The 16,509-nt window shown below is 44.6% G+C and overlaps 1 protein-coding gene across 3 annotated transcripts in view; it reads right to left on the reverse strand.

Annotated features, from left to right (window-relative positions):
- THUMPD3 (THUMP domain containing 3) overlaps positions 1-16,509 on the reverse strand; it is a 688,598-nt gene that overhangs the window by 541,473 nt on the left and 130,616 nt on the right. For all 3 annotated transcript variants that reach the window (XM_044078641.1, XM_044078640.1, XM_044078642.1), the window contains exon 4: positions 13,733-14,239. In XM_044078641.1, coding sequence (XP_043934576.1) covers positions 13,733-14,239 — 507 coding nt within the window. The remainder of the gene's footprint in view (positions 1-13,732; positions 14,240-16,509) is intronic.

Consider the following 16,509-nt stretch of genomic DNA (forward strand, 5'->3'; position numbering starts at 1 on the left):
TCAGCAGGTGTGGAATCGAAGGTAAAGGCCATGGAGGCTCCCTGCCAGACTTCTCAGTAGTGGGTACCAATGCTGTCGAGGCCAATCTGGAGCTATTAAAATCATCTTTGGCTTGTCCTGTCTGACCTTCAGAAGTACCTTTGGGAGGAGAGGCAGAGGTGGAAAGGCATACACATGAAGATTGCTCCAACAGAATGAAAGAGCATCCACTTTCCAAGCTGTGGGATGAAAACTTTTTGTGCAAAACTTTGGCAGCTGGTAGTTTAGTGGAGAAGCGAACAGATCTATGTCTGGAGTTCCCCATGACACTGTCAATTTCTGAAATACATGAGGATCCAATTTCCACTCGTGGGGATCCATAATTTGTCTGCTCAACACATCTGCTAAGGAGTTCTGTGCTCCGGCAGAAACCTTGCCTGAAGATTTAGCTGTAAACTGAGAGCAGTCTCCCACAAAATCATTGCTTGTCTGCACAGAGGATAAGAATGTGTTCCCCCTTGCTTGTTGATGTACCACATGACAGTTGTGTTGTCTGTTAGAATCAACACCTGCCCTGGAAGAAGTAAATCCTTGAAAGCTATTAATGCAAACTGGACTGCTAACATCTCCTTCAGGTTGATATGTAGATGTAGAAGTCTGGCAGGCCACGTGTCTTGTATCCACTTTCCATTTAGATGAGCTCCCCAAGCTTTGTCTGAGGCATCTGTCGTTAGAATCTGACTTGCCTCTGGCCGGGTCACAGAGAGTCCCTTGTTTAGGTGACATTCCTGAGCCCACCACAAAAATTCCTTTTGAATGCAAGGTATTATCTGAATGACAGTGTCCAAATCTTGGCAGTGCTGTGTCCATACATTTTTGAGATACCATTGCAGCTTCCTCATATGCAGTTTGGCATTGGGAAGCACCAGAATACAAGATGTCATGAACCCCAAGGCTTGAAGGACTGTCCTTGCAGTCAGCCTGGACTGATGAGACAATTGATGGAAGTAAAGAGAAAGATTCTTTTGTTTGTCCGGGGTCAAAAAGGCCATCTGGGATGCTGTATTCAGTCTCACACCCAGAAAGCACATGTCCTGAGAGGGTACTAGACTGGACTTTATTTCGTTCACAGAATACCCCAGGCATCTTAGCACTGCTATCACATAGTGTAGATGATGAAGAAGTTCTTCTTTTCCTTGAGCCAGAATCAGACAATCGTCCAAATAAGGATACATCTGTATTCCTCTTAGTCTGAAGAAAGCTATCACTGGAGCCAGAACCTTCGTGAATACTCTGGGCGCAGTAGATAAGCCAAAGGGCAATGCAGAGAACTGATAATGAGAAGTCCCAGCCCGGAAACGTAGATACTTCCTTCAACTTAGCCTGATAGGAACATGAAGGTAAGCCTCCTTGAGATCCAGAGTCACCATCCAATGATCTTTGCCCAGCAGAGGTAAAAGCTGTTGTAACGTCAACATTTTGAACTTGGGAATGTCCAGATAAGTGTTGAGGATAGATAAATCCAAAATTGGTCTCCACGTGTTCCCCTTCTTTGGTACTAGGAACAGGCGAGAATAAAATCCTAGGCCCACTTCTGACAGAGGGACCGGCTGAATGGCTATTTGGAGCAGCAGAGAAATCTGTTTGTGAGCCTCTATTCTTTGCTGAGGAGGACGTCTGGCATGCCTTTGAAGGAGGTAAGGTATGGAAATAAAACCTGTAACCTTGGTGTATGATATCCAACACCCATCTGTCTTGGGTAATTAAACTCCAATTTTCTTTGAAAAGTGCCAACCTTCCTCCCAAAGGTGCTGCCAGTCGAGAAGACTCTGGCAGCTGAAAAGGTAGGTGATTGGGTCTGTTTGGGAAAGGACTGACCCTGCCCTCACCAAGACTGTGCAGGTGAACTCCTGTCCTAGGCCTGAAAGAGCCCTGAGCTCTGCCCCTACCCGTCTAGACCTGCCCCTAGACTGGGAATCATAAGAAGGATACGTCCACCCTTTAGTAGGCCAATTTCTGCTAAACTTCGGAGGCTGAACCTGCAAAAAATCTTTAACAGTCTGCATAGACTTAGCCTTGTCTTCCATTTTCTTTAAGACTGCCTCAACAGGTGAACCAAATAACACATCAGATTGTAAAGGAGCATCCAAAATCCTTGTCTTAACATGGTCAGATAAATTCTGATCCCTCAGCCAGGCGTGCCTGCGAAGAACTGACCCAGTGGCAGCCACCCTAGACGAGGCCTGTACAGCATCAAAAAGTACAGTTTTGTACCTACCATAAATGTAGATGTTCGAGGATTCCCTTGCTGCAGTCCTGACTATTGGGTATAGTCCGCGTCCCAGTCGGCCCGAATACCAGAGTATAAGGCTGACGTCGGTCATGGCGCCTTAGACTGACGTCAGTACGTCAGGGTACTAATGCGCATGACCGACGTCATTTCCTCAGTCTTTTCTTGCCCCAGATGTCAGAAGACCCAAAAAGACAAGTCCCAAAAACAACCTGCACCAATAAACATGTACAATATATACAGTAATATATATACAAAAAATATAAGCATGTAAAGGCACCTACACCACCACCCTGAAACACAGAGGGGAAGGAGGGAGGGTAAATTGGACTGCAGCAAGGGAATCCTCGAACATCTACATTTATGGTAGGTACAAAACTGTACTATGTTCTTCGTCTTCCCTTGCTGCAGTCCTGACTATTGGGTAGAATCCCAAAGCATAGGTAAGGGAGGCTGGCAAATTATAAAGTAGCAGGAGCTGACAACATGCCTTGTAAAACAGCTGTGGCAAAACCAGCTCTAGACTTAGAGTATATAGGCAGGTGATAATGCCTAGAGAAAGTATGCACTGAACTCCAAGTAGCTGCTTCCAGAATATCCTTAGTTGCCACGGCCCTTAGAAATGCTGTTGAAGTGGCAGTAGCCCTAGTGGAATGAGGCCTAATCCCAGCTGGAACCTCTTTGCCATGATGGGAATAACAAAATGCAATGCAAAAGCCAATCCACCTAGAAATAGTTTGTTTTGACACAGGTTTGCCCTGTGAACTTAAAGCAAAAGAAACAAGTAACTGCTGAGACTGCCTAAAATCTTTAGTCCTGCTCAAATAATAACGCAATTGCCTGTGTACATCTAAAGTGTGCAAAATCTTTTCCCCTTTATTTTGAGGATCTGCAAAAACGTAGGCAAATGAATAGTTTGGTTTAAAGCCACACTAGAAACCACCTTAGGCATAAAGGAAGGATTAGTGCGTAATGATACCCTGTCCTTATGGAAAATCAAAAGGGCTCTACTGCCATAAGGGCCTGCAACTCAGACACCCTTCTTGCAGAAGTAATAGCCAACAGAAAAGCCGTCTTCCATGACAAATATTTCAATTCAGCAGTAGCTGCCGGCTCAAAAGGTTGTAGAGTAAGTTTTTCCAACACAAAATTGAGATCCCAAGCAGGAGTAGGAGCTCTACGTGGGGTCTTATATTCTTTGCCCCTCTAAGAAACTGCTTGAACAAAGGATGCGAAAACAAAGGTGGGTCACAATCATAGTGAGCTGAAAATGCTGCAGCATGAATCTTTATGGAAGAGAAAGACAAACCTTTGTCCAATAACTCAGTAAGATATTGAAGAGCCACACTCAAATTAGGCTCTGAAATCTCCAAATTCTTTGCTGTACACCAAAATAAAAATCTCTTCCATTTTTCTGCGTACACTCTCCTAGTACTAGGCCTTCTAGCTTCCATAATCACATTTAAAACTTGTTGAGGAAGCTGAGACCTTCCATGTTTCAACACAGAATATGCCAAGCTGTGAGATGGAGAGATTGAAGCTTGACATTGAGCAGATGACCGTCCTTCTGAGATAACAGATGAGGAATCAGAGGTAAAGGCCATGGAGGCTTCTTTACAAGACTCCTTAGAAGTGGGTACCAGTGTTGCCGAGGCCAATCTGGAGCTATCAAAATCATCCTTGGCCTGTCCTGTCTGACCTTTAGTAATACCTTTGGAAGAAGAGGTAGAGGTGGAAAAGCATAGACATGAAGGTTTTTCCAACTGAAAGACAGAGCATCCACTTTCCAAGCTGTGTGATGAAACCCCTTTGTGCAATACTTTGGCAGCTGGTGGTTTAGTGGAGAAGCGAACAGATCTATGTCTGGAGTTCCCCATGACACTGTCAATTTCTGAAATACATGAAGATCCAGTTTCCACTGTGGGGATCCATGATTTGTCTGCTTAATACATCTGCTAGGGAGTTCTGTGCTCCTGGCAGAAACCTTGCCTGAAGAGTCAGTTGCAGGCTTAACGCAGTCTCCCATAAAATCATTGCTTGCCTGCATAGAGGATAAGAATGTGTTCCCCCTTGCTTGTTGATGTACCACATGACAGTTGTGTTGTCTGTCAGAATCAACACCTGCCCTGGAAGAAGTAACTCCTTGAACGCCATCAATGCAAACTGGACTGCTAACATCTCCTTCATGTTGATATGTAGATGCTGTAGTCTGGCAGGCCACTTGTCTTGTATCCACTTTCCATTTAGATGAGCTCCCCAAGCAGTGTCCGAGGCATCTGTCGTTAAAATCTGACTCGCCTCTGGCCGGGTCACAGAGAGTCCCTTGTTTAGGTGACATTCCTGAGCCCACCACAAGAATTCCTTTTGAAGGCAAGGTATTATTTGAATGACAGTGTCCAAATCTTGGCAGTGCTGTGTCCATACATTTTGAGATACCATTGCAGCTTCCTCATATGCAGTTTGGCATTGGGAAGCACCAGAATACAAGATGCCATGAACCCTAATGCTTGAAGGACTGTCCTTGCAGTCAGCACGGACTGATGAGATAGTTGATGGAAGTAAAGTGACAGACTCTTTTGTTTGTCCGGGGTTAAAAGGCCATCTGGGCTGCTGTATTCAGTCTCACACCCAGAAAGCACATGTCTTGAGAGGGTACTAGACTGGACTTTATTTCGCTCACAGAATACCCTAGGCATCTTAGCACTGCTATGACATATTCCAGATGCTGTAGAAGGTGTTCTTTTCTTGAGCCAGAATCAGGCAGTCGTCCAAGTAAGGATAAATTTGAATGCCTTGAAGCCTGAAGTAAGCTATCACTGGAGCCAGAACCTTTGTGAATACTCTGGGCGCAGTAGATAAGCCAAAGGGCAATGCAGAGAACTGATAATGAAAATCTCCAGTTCGAAACCGCAGATACTTTCTGCAACTTAGCCTTATGGGCACATGAAGGTAAGCTTCCTTGAGATCCAAAGTTACCATCCAGTGATCCTTGCCCAGCAGAGGTAACAGTTGCTGTAACGTCAACATCTTGAACTTGGGAATGTCCAGATAAGTGTTGAGGATAGATAAATCCAAAATTGGTCTCCACGTGTTCCCCTTCTTTGGTACTAGGAACAGGCGAGAATAAAATCCGAAGCCCCTTTCTGACACAGGGACTGGCTGAATAGCCCCTATCTGGAGTAACTGAGAAACTTGCTTGAGAGCCTCTTTTCTTTGTGGAGGAGGAACATCTGGCATGCCTTTGAAAGGGGGCATTGTGTGGAAATAAAATCTGTACCCTTGATGAATGATATCCAGCACCCATCTGTCTTGAGTGATTAAATCCCAATTTTCTTTGAAAAGAGACAATCTTCCTCCCAAAGGAGCTGCCAGACGAGAGTCCACTGGCAGCTGAAAAGGCAGGTCATTGGTTCTGCTTACGAAAGGACTGACCCCTACCCTCACCAGAAATCTGAGCAGGTGAACTGTCTGATCTAGGCCTAAACGAACCTTGAGCCCTGCCCCTACCACGTCTAGATCTACCCCTAGACTGGGAACCATAAGCAGGATATGTCCACCCCTTAGCAGGCCAATTTCTACTAAACTTCGGAGGTTGCACCTGCAAAAAATCTTTAACAGTCTGCATAGACTTAGCTTTGTCCTCCATTTTCTTTAACACTGCTTCCACAGGCGGTCCAAACAACACATCAGACTGTAAAGGAGCATCCAAAATCCTGGTCTTAACATGCTCAGCTAAATTCTGATCCTTCAACCATGCATGTCTGCGAAGAACAGAACTAGTAGCAGCCACCCTCGAGGAGGCCTGAACAGCATCAAAACCACACTGCAAAGAATGCTTACCCACTTGTTCAGACACATGAACCAAATCCAGCAATTCTTTACACTCAATACCTTCCGCCAAAGCATCCACCTTAGATTTCAATTGTGAAAGGAGATAATTCTGATATTTCAGCATATGAAATTGACAATTCAACGCCCTCATGGCTAGAGTGGAAGAAGTATATACTTTCTTACCCCACCTATCCAAAGCCCTTGCCTCTTTATCAGAGGGTACAGGATTTTTAACAACAGAAGCTTTAACACCTTTAGGCCCCTGAGAAACAGTTTCTGGGTCCGCCCTGGGACTCTTAAACAAATACTTATGAGCTTCGGGCACCCTATAATACCTATCAGGCTTAACAGGAGCAGGAGGCAAGGAATCAGGGTTCAGAGAAGCCTCTGCAAAAACATCCTCCACCACATTCAACACAGGAGGAATAGCTAAGGGCCTATGCTGAGGCAAAACAAGAATTCCCTAAGCCTTTTCTGGAGTCAGAGTAATCTTGGCCTTCCCATTTAAAGTGCTCCCTCATGGAGTGAAGAGTCTCTGAAAATGAAAAATCCTCAGGAGGAGAAGCTGAAGGAGTGGAATCATCCACATCAGAATCAGAATAAGCAGGAAACTCTTGCAAGTCTTCCACAGAAGACTCTGAAGCCTGTGAACACTGTTCAAAACTATCAAACTCCTGTTCCACCCTAGGCCTCTTATCAGGTGTGGGCATAGAACCTCTAATCAGAGTAATCAAATCTTCAGCCATTTTAAGCATATGTTTCTTAGGCACAGAGCCCGAAATGCTAGGAGAAGCCCCTACAGAAGCTGAACTTGGCCTTCCTCTAAAAGAAGCTCTGGAAACAGAAGGAGAGGCCCTAACTACCTTGGGAAGAGAGGGAAGAACAGTTACCTGAGAAGCCCCTCAGCCTGGCCCACCTCCTGAGAGGGCACAACCCGTTACAGTAAAATATCTGCCTGGGACCCCCTAGAGACTCCCGGCCAAACCCCTGGCTCCCTGAGCCTTCTAAAGGACCGGCGTCCGGGACTGCCGGTTCCTCACCCCTAGATTTCACTGTTTTGTCCTTGCGCTTCTTAGATGAAGCAGGCCGGAGCATCCGGCGGCATAGTATAATTGCAACGCTTCCCAAACACTAACCTAGCACAATCAAGCCTCCTCTTAATAGTGCGCTTATTAAATCTAGCACAAGAGCGGCAACCAACAACGCCGTGCTCAGGCCCTAAACAAGGTATACACAATGTATGATAATCCCTATGCGGTATCTGCTTCCCACAAGAAATACAGTTATTCACTTTTCTGACATCCGGTAATATACTGAGGCAAGAAAAACCAAAATGTTCCCAACGGGTTACTTAGCCAACTCTGTACTCGCTCTGAAACTCCGGTTTCGGAAAATCTCAGAACGCCAACCTGCACTCGCAAAATTGCTTCTGCATCGGACCATGCGGCAAAAAAGACTGAGGAAATGACGTCGGTCATGCGCATTAGTACCCTGACGTACTGACGTCAGTCTAAGGCGCCATGACCGACGTCAGCCTTATACTCTGGTATTCGGGCCGACTGGGACGCGGACTATACCCAATTGTCAGGACTGCAGCAAGGGAAGACGAAGAACATCCACATTGCAAAGAATGCTTACCCACTTGTTCAGAGACATGTACCAAATCCTGTAACTCTTTACAGTCAATACCTTCCGCCAGAGCATCTACCTTAGACTTCAATTGAGACAGTAGATAGTTTTGGTATTTCAACATGTGAAACTGGCAATTTAGAGCCCTCATAGCTAGGGTGGAAGACGTATAAACTTTCTTTCCCCATCTATCCAAAGCCCTAGCCTCTTTATCTGGAGGAACCAGATTTTTAACAACAGAAGCCTTAACACCCTTAGGCCCCTGACTAACAGTTTCTGGGTCCTCCCTAGGACTCTTAAAAAGAAACTTATGAGCTTCAGGCACCCTATAATACCTATCCGGCTTAACAGGAGCAGGAGGCAAGGAATCAGGATTAAGAGAAGCCTCTGCAAACACATCCTCCACAACATCCAGAACAGGAGGTATAGCCAAAGGCCTATGCTGGGGTAAAAACAGAAATTCCCTAAGCCTTTTCCTGGAATCAGAGAAATCCTGACCTTCCCACTTAAAATGCTCCCTCATGGAATGGAGGGTCTCTGAAAGAAAAATCCTCAGGAGGAGAAGCAGAAGGAGTAGAATCATCCACATCAGAATCAGAATAAGGAGAATACTCCTGCAAGTCTTCAGCAAGACTCTGAAACATCTGAAGCCTGCTCAAAACTCCCCAACTCAGGTTCCACCCTAGGCCTCTTATCAGGAGGGGCAAAGAACCCTAATTAAGGTAATCAAATCTTCTGCCATTTTAAGCATATGCTTCTTGGGCACAGATCCTGAAGAACTAGGAGTGACACCAACTGAAGCTAAACCTGGCCTGCCTCTGGGAGAAGCCTTAGAAACAGAAGGCCTAACCACCCTAGGAAGGGAGGGGAGTACAGTAACCAGAGAAGCCCCTTCAGCCTGACTTGCCTCCTGAGAGGCCACATCCTGCAATAACAAGGTCTCCCCCTGGGCCTCCAGAGAAACCTCCGGTGGAACCACCGGCTCCACCGATACCTCTAAAGAACCCGCGTCCGGACGACTCGTCTACCCTGGGCTTAGCTGCTTTATCCTTGCGCTTCTTAGAAGAAGCGGGCGGAGCATCCGACGGCATAGTGTAATTGCACCGCTTCCCAAAGACTAACCTGGCACAATCTAACCTTCTCTTAATAGTGCGCTTATTGAATCTAGCACAAAAGCGACACCCAACAACGTCGTGCTCAGGCCCTAAACAAGGAATACACAAGGTATGATAATCTCTATGCGGTATCTGTTTCCCACAAGAAATACAGTTATTCACTTTTTCTGACATCCGGTAAACCACTGAGGCAAGAAAAAGCAAAATATTCTAACGGGTACTTAGCCAACTTTGACTCGGTCTGAAACTCCGAACTTAAAAAATTTCAGAACGCCGAATGGCACTTGCAACGCTGATTCTGCATCGGACCATGCGGCAAAAAAGACTGAGGATATGACGTCGGTCATGCGCATTTGTACCCTGACGTCCTGATGTCAGTCTAATGCGCCTTGACCGACGTCAGCCTTATACTTTGATATTCGGGCCGACCGAGGACAGCGGACTACCCAAGTGTAAGGACTGCAGCAATGTGAGATGAAGAACATCTACTGTTCAATCTCAGCCTTACTACAGGATATGTGCCCAAAGAGTGGCGTACAGCAACAGTGGTCCCTCTCCATAAAGGTGGTGCCTCAACAGATCCTGGAAACTATCGCCCCATAAGCCTGACTAGCTTGGTCTGCAAAGCTATGGAAAGGATCATCATGGACCTCATAAATAAAGATATTGGGGACCTACAGACACTGGATCCTACCCAGTTCGTCTTTGTTAAGGGTAGATCCTGCCTCTTAAACCTGGTTGATTTCTTTGAAACAGTCACCAAGGCCATTGACGAGGGGAAGGTGGTCCACACAGCCTACCTGGACCTCGCAAAAGCCTTCGATACAATACTCCACTCGGGCATTATAGATAAGCTCACCAGCTTAAATATAAACCCCTATGTCACTAGATGGATTGCAAACTGGCTCAAGGACAGAACCCACATGGTTAGAATTGCTGGAACCATGTCAGACTCCAAACCAGTTACAAGTGGTGTCCCACAAGGCTCAGTCCTGGGACCTCTCTTGTTCGGGTATATATTTCAAGGTACAGGCCAACACGGAAGGACTGTGGCTGACCAAGTTCGCAGATGACTGCAAACTGGGTCCCATAATCGACTCTCCAGCCGACACAAGCATCCTCCAAAAGGGCCTCATAGAAACAAACAACTGGTGCCAGAGCCATGGCCTCAAGCTAAATGCCAAAAAGTGTATAGTCATCCCTTTGGCAAAACAAAGTGCCCACAAATTACCACATAGGTGGTACTCCATTAAGTACAGAAGAAGTAATTAGGGACCTGGGGACCCAAGTTGATAGCAATCTGTCATTTGACAACCACGTGGCCAAAGTGGTTAGAAAAACATTTTATATAGCCCACCTAATCATGAAGGGATTAACATCTAGATCAGGGGAGGTCATCGTGCCTCTTTACTCATCCCTCATCAGGTCCATAATTGAGTACAATGCCCCTTTTGGGATGTACCTTACCAGACACCTGCAGCAACTGGAAAGACCCCAAAAGTACCTCACCAAGAGAATCAAAGGGCTCAAACAGATGCCATATGCTGCCCGGTTAAAGAAACAAAGAAACTCCAGCTCTACTCAGTGGCATACCGCCTGTTCAGAGGCGCTGTGCCTGACGTATAAAGCCATGTCCAACCCGGAATTAATGGACATGCTGCACCTCAGAAAATCCAAATCCCATCGAGCTACGCGCTCGAGAGACTTGAACCTCAGCACTGAAATAAATAGGACATGCTGGAGGGACAGATTCATAACCCAGAGGCTCCCTTCACTCTGGAATAAAATCCCAGTCCAGGTTAGGCAGAGTCCCTCACTGACTCTCTTCAAGAGGAATCTTGATGAGTGGATGGGCGATCGTAGGTTTAACCCGGGTATCACTTCTGTGTCACTGTTAGACAGAGGCACAGTATACTAACCTCGAAAAAGGGCATAGCAAAATAAATTTAAAATGGGTGGCGAAAGCCAAACACATTCTGGCTAGGCTTATAAATGCCCTAGGGCAGATAGCCTAGTATGAACCTATGAACCTATATCCACTGATTTTCTGTCTTCTGTAGATACGAACTCCAAAAGGGACTTGGACAATTCCTTTGTCAAGTCCCAGAGAAAGCAGGTTACTTAGGCGGAGTAATTCAGCACTCTCAGTGTGAAAGTAGCTGAAGAGTACACCTGCTTTTCAAATCTGTCCAATGCCCTGGTTTCCCTGTTAGGGGGATGGACAGTAGAGCTCTCCTCAGCCAGCTTTCTGGTTGTCACTGCTACCACCATGGACTCAACCTCAGGATCCGTGCTCCAAAAAGGTCTATCCTTTTGAGAAAAATATTTTATTGGGCTTACAGGGGATTGACAGAGAACCCAAAGAAACTAGTAGAGGCAGGGTCAGTTCCGAGTGAGGAAAAAGTACCTGCACCCTAGAATATGAGAGGACTGTCTCGAGCCCTGAATGCAGATGCAGAAACAGGTCTTGAAGCAGTGCCCTTAGGTTCAGAGGAACCCAACAAGAGATGGATCCATAAGCTTTAGAATTGACCCCAACTCCTGGCACCAACATTGAGCCCTCTGCTCCAAAGACCCATCAAAATCCGAGGCAGTCAAAGTCAGGGTCAGAAGCACAGTCGGAATCAAAGAAATCCAGTCTTTTGGTTCTGTTACAGGCAGTCCTTGGTGCTCACTCAGATTCAAGGTCACCAAATCTGAAAGCTGGAGGAGTCACAATCATGGGAAAGAGGGACAGCACACAAACCTCTGAGAGCAGCTGGCACCACGAGGAACCCCCCCCCCCACACTGGATCTGGGTCCTCAGAAGCTTCATTATCCTGTCCACATCTGCTTCAAACAGGCTCGTGGTGGACCACACTGATCTCAAAGAGGAGGCCATAGGATGAGGACTAAAAATCCTTACAAAGGAAAGGATTTCTCCTGTAAAAAGGGAGACTGCAGCCTGGGACTAACAGGTTCAGGAGAGAACTGAGGTTCAGGAAAAGGAGGAGTTGGAGACCCAATTCTAATAGGTTCCAATGTTGAAGAAAGGTCAGATGGCTTCGGTACTTTTGGAGCTGCTGACTCAGGATAGTGCTTCCTAGTCTTTACCTCCCAATGCTATTCCTTTTCATGTTCATCATCAAGTTCCTTCTCCTTAGCCTTTTCTACCTTGCCTTTTTCTGAAGCTTTCTTAATGGATGGGGAAGAAGACAAAGATTGAGACAGGTTGCCTTCCCCTACTGAATTAGGGAGAAGCCCCTAGTTTGGGTCACCTATTGGATACCACTCTTGGCAATGAAAGCAAAACAGACTTAGCATTCCTCCAAAAGGTGCGTGGCTCCTAGGCAATACACTCATTTAGTGTGCATCTTGGGGAAAGATTTTAATGCCTACAGGAGAACAGCAGGTCAGTAAAACACATAAAAACACCAGTAAACTAAATTCACTTATATGACACCTAGTAGAAGAAAAACCTTTCCAAAACACTTAGCCAGGAAATCTCCGTCTGTAGCAATCAAGCAAACGAGATCAGAGGTAATTCAGTAGACAGAGATCAGAGGTAATTCAGTAGACAGAGAGGGGTTATGGGAAATGGGTGAGAGCCTGTGCTTTGGATCCAAAAGTCTGCAGAGTTAGATCCTAAGACCCATCAGTTGAGGACAGATGGAAGAGAACAGTGGATCATGTACTTAGGAGAACTGGCAATCTTCTAAATTGCCAGTGGGAAGGTATGTGTGCACTGTATAGGTAAATATATATATATATATATATATATATATATATATATATATATATATATATATATGTGTTCTGCAATGGGCCAATATCCTCTCTAGGACTAATTCTCTGCATTACATCTGCTGCTTCCCTGTGACAGTGAATTGGATAAACAGGGCATCATAGAATGAATGAATGAGTTTCCATATTTAACAATGTATGCTTGCAGTATACAAGATACATATGCAAGAAACATGACTGATCTTTATTTGAACTAATTCTCAAACACCAAACATTGTTTACAGAAAAAATTGTGGAGTTCTAAGACATTTACCCCTTTACTCAACCCTCATTAGGCCAATCACTGAAAATAATGACCCCTTCAGTATGTATCTGATCAGACACATGTGACAAATGGAATGCCCACAGAGATACTTTACTAAAAAAGTTACAAGGCCTAAACAACATGACTTACATGGACTGACTCAAAGCGCTGTCACTGCACTTGGCAACCTACAGATTGCTAAGAGGGGTACTGTGTCTGGCATACAAGGCATCCTCCGACCCATTACTGAAGGAACATATCAACAAGTAAATTATTATCACAAATACTTGATCTAGGGATCTAAAACTCTTCTGCAACATCAACAGGATGGCTTGAAGGGACAGGTGTATCTCGCAGAGCATACCACTGCTCTGGAACAGACTCCCCCATCCACATAAAACAAAGTTCATCCCTGTCCATATTCAAAAAACTTAGATCTACAGACGGGAAACAGAAAATTTACTCCAGGACTACCCCCTGTACAACTAATGGACAGAGATAACTCCAAAATGCTTTATCCCACATGATCCCCCCCAAATTATCTATGGTATGATCCCAGTTATTCTCACTAGGGGTGATATATAATTATCAACCATGGGATGGGTAAGGCCCATCTCTGTCCAAATGGGATAGGTTATTTTGAGCACAAAAAGGGAAAGTGGTTAAACTTAAAGTGACCTTCAAGGGAAGCGAGCCTAGTACTTACCTATGAAACTATGACCCTATACTTTCTCAGACTTGAATTTTTAGATAAGCTTGCCTATCTATGTGAAGTACTTCATTGTATTAGCTTACACAAATTAAAGGTTTACACACCAAGACATTATTCCTACAAAATAAATTGCCATGACACATTTGTACCTCAATGTCAAACTTTGTCATATCTGCTTTCCAATGGAAAAGATCTTGGATGGCTCCACCAAAATCACGAGCAGCATCATTTGATGTAAAGTTGTGTTTTTCTCCAGCTCGGCTGCAGGTCACACGAAACTTTAATAATGAGGCTGAATCACTATCTGCAACAGAATCATGTTCTTCTCCTTTTCTTTCTGAAAGCGGGGCTGCCTCTTTAGCAGCCAAATGTTCAGTACAAGAAAAATCACACTTTGGTGGTATATCAGAAGATAAAATATTAGGGGTCTCAGGAATATCCAAATTGCACATGCGATCACTTGAGTCTGCCAGACTCAAACTATCTATGTGTAGGTTTTCAGCATCATTTGGCTTCTCCTCATTAGCACTGCACTGCTGCCGGGACTTCTTGTGGCGTGACCTCTTCTTTAAGGTATTATTCATCCTCCACACCTGCAATGCTCCTTCCCAAGGAAGCTGAGAGGCAAGCTGCATGAAACCTTGCAAAGTAGCTTCCTGTTCAGGAACAAAAAGGATAACTTAAGCAACATATTTTAAATCTTCAAAAAATTAACTGATAACCTGCACAATTTTTACTCAATAGGTCCCACTTCATTAAAATTCAAAACCAAATTTGTACTATAACATACACATTAAGATTAGGTCAAAATATGGTTTCATTTGACACCAAGCATCTCTTCTCTCAGTTTCTATCTGTTTTTACAGAAAAGAATACAACTACCTCAACTAAAAACAGGAGTAACATTTGAAAGAACAGTCTGATACTAAAGACCAAGTTAACAATTTTAGGTTCATAGTTTTATAGGAGGTTATTAGGCTATTGGCCCTCGAGCCTTTATAAGACTAGCCATGTTATACCCTTGCTCCTTTATTGATCAAGGTGTATGGTCTATATTTGCAGCTCGAGTCTATGATCAGCACAGACTGCCCTTATTCAAGAGGGACATAGGTGAAATCCCCAGGGTAAATTTACAGTCTCCCATCCAGTTGTCCAAGACATGCTTAAAGAGGGTAATTGAGGAGCTCCGTTTTGCATAAATTGGGAGTTTGTTCCAGAGTGGCTATCTCTGAGAGACATATCTGTCTCTCCAGCATGTCCTGTTAATGTCGCAGGCTAGGTTAAGACCCCTACAATGAGTGAATCTTGTTCCATTTGACCTGCAGATGTGCAGCATTTCCATTAGGGCAGGGTCCGAGACTGCTCTGTAGGTCAGGCACAAGTCGCCTCTCAGCAGCCTACAAGATACGTGACAGGGTCTTCAGGGTCATGTGTTGAAGGTCCTGAATTTTCTTGGTGAGAAACCTCTGAGGTCTCTCCAGCTGCTGCAGGTGTCTGGTGAGGTACATGCAGAAGGGAACGTTGTACGCTATTAGTGGTCTGAAGAGAAATGAGTACAGGGGAGTTATAACATCCTTAGCTCTGGATGCAATGTCCTTACTTATGAAATGTGCAAAACAGAAGGTCTTCCCTACCACTGTGGAGACACAGTGATCGAAGTTTGAAGTTAAGGTTCCTACTAGTGTTCCCAAATCTCTCACCACAGGGTTTGAGCTAAGGGGGGTACTGTTAATACTGTAATTTGCAGTGACCTTCCCCTTTGCTGAAAGGGATGATAATGCATTTTTTTGCGTTTGCTTTACATTCGTGGATTTAGCACCAATCATTTGTCTGCGTAAACCCTTTTTGTAGTATGTCAACATCATTTGGGGGACTCGATGAGTGCACCCAAATTGCAGTCATCAGTGAACTTGGTAAGCCAAAGGCCGTCTATTTCTTCCTGGACTTCTGAGAAATAGATTCCAAACAGCAGAGGAACCAGCACAGATCCTTGTGGGGCACCACTGGTAACTGGTCTGCTGGTAGAGGTGGAATCCTCAACTTTGACTGTCTGCGTTCTATTGGTGAGGCAGTTGGCTACCCATCTAGTGACATAAGGGTTAATTCCTAGCTGGGCGAGTTTCTCAATGATGCCTGAAGGGGACTGTGTCAAAAGCCTTGGCTAAGTCAATATAGGCTATATGTACTGTTTTGCCTTTAACTGTGGACCACCATACTCACCCAAGAAGTCTGTTTTTCCATTTATGTTTCTTGGATATGCAAGTCCTTGTCCAGAGCATTCATGAATTCTAACACACATACATACATTTACACATGTTGGCAAAATGTGTCTGCTGCATGTCAGGTATGGAGAGACTTTCCTTCCACATCACTGTATTTTAGTTTTCTTCTTCTGTCTCCTCAATCAGAAAGTTGCTCTATGCATCAAGCACAGTTTCTATCAAGAAAAGCTCCTCATCATTTCTGTAATCCATACTTTATTCAGCATAGCATGTTACTCCTCCTTAAAACGGCCAATTTCCTTACCTTGCAAGGTAACAAACGCTACTACTACTACTCATCTACAAATGTAAGTGATACATTTTACTATATTTAATAACTTGAGACATTTCAGTTTTTCTTGTTTCTCTCTCCCTCCCTTAACAGAACACAAATGTCAGTCTAGTATGAAAATTTCTGGTATATAAATGCCACACACAACATCTGCCAGCCTTAGTCAAAATGTTTCCACTGTACTTTTATGAAGACAGTTGTAAAAATCGAGCACAATGCTATGAATGATACCACCAGTCATTTACACTGTTTAACAAGAATGATGCACTTTCCTAAACAGCCAGGTATACTACTTGTTTGATTCCATTCCCCTGGTGCACTGTCTGCCTTTCTGTCATCACCCTTTTGTCTGTGCATGTCAGATGCCAGGAAG

The sequence above is a fragment of the Protopterus annectens genome, chromosome 7.part1 (genome assembly GCF_019279795.1).
Source record: "Protopterus annectens isolate FY-2018-M chromosome 7.part1, PAN1.0, whole genome shotgun sequence".
NCBI lineage: Eukaryota > Metazoa > Chordata > Ceratodontiformes > Protopteridae > Protopterus > Protopterus annectens.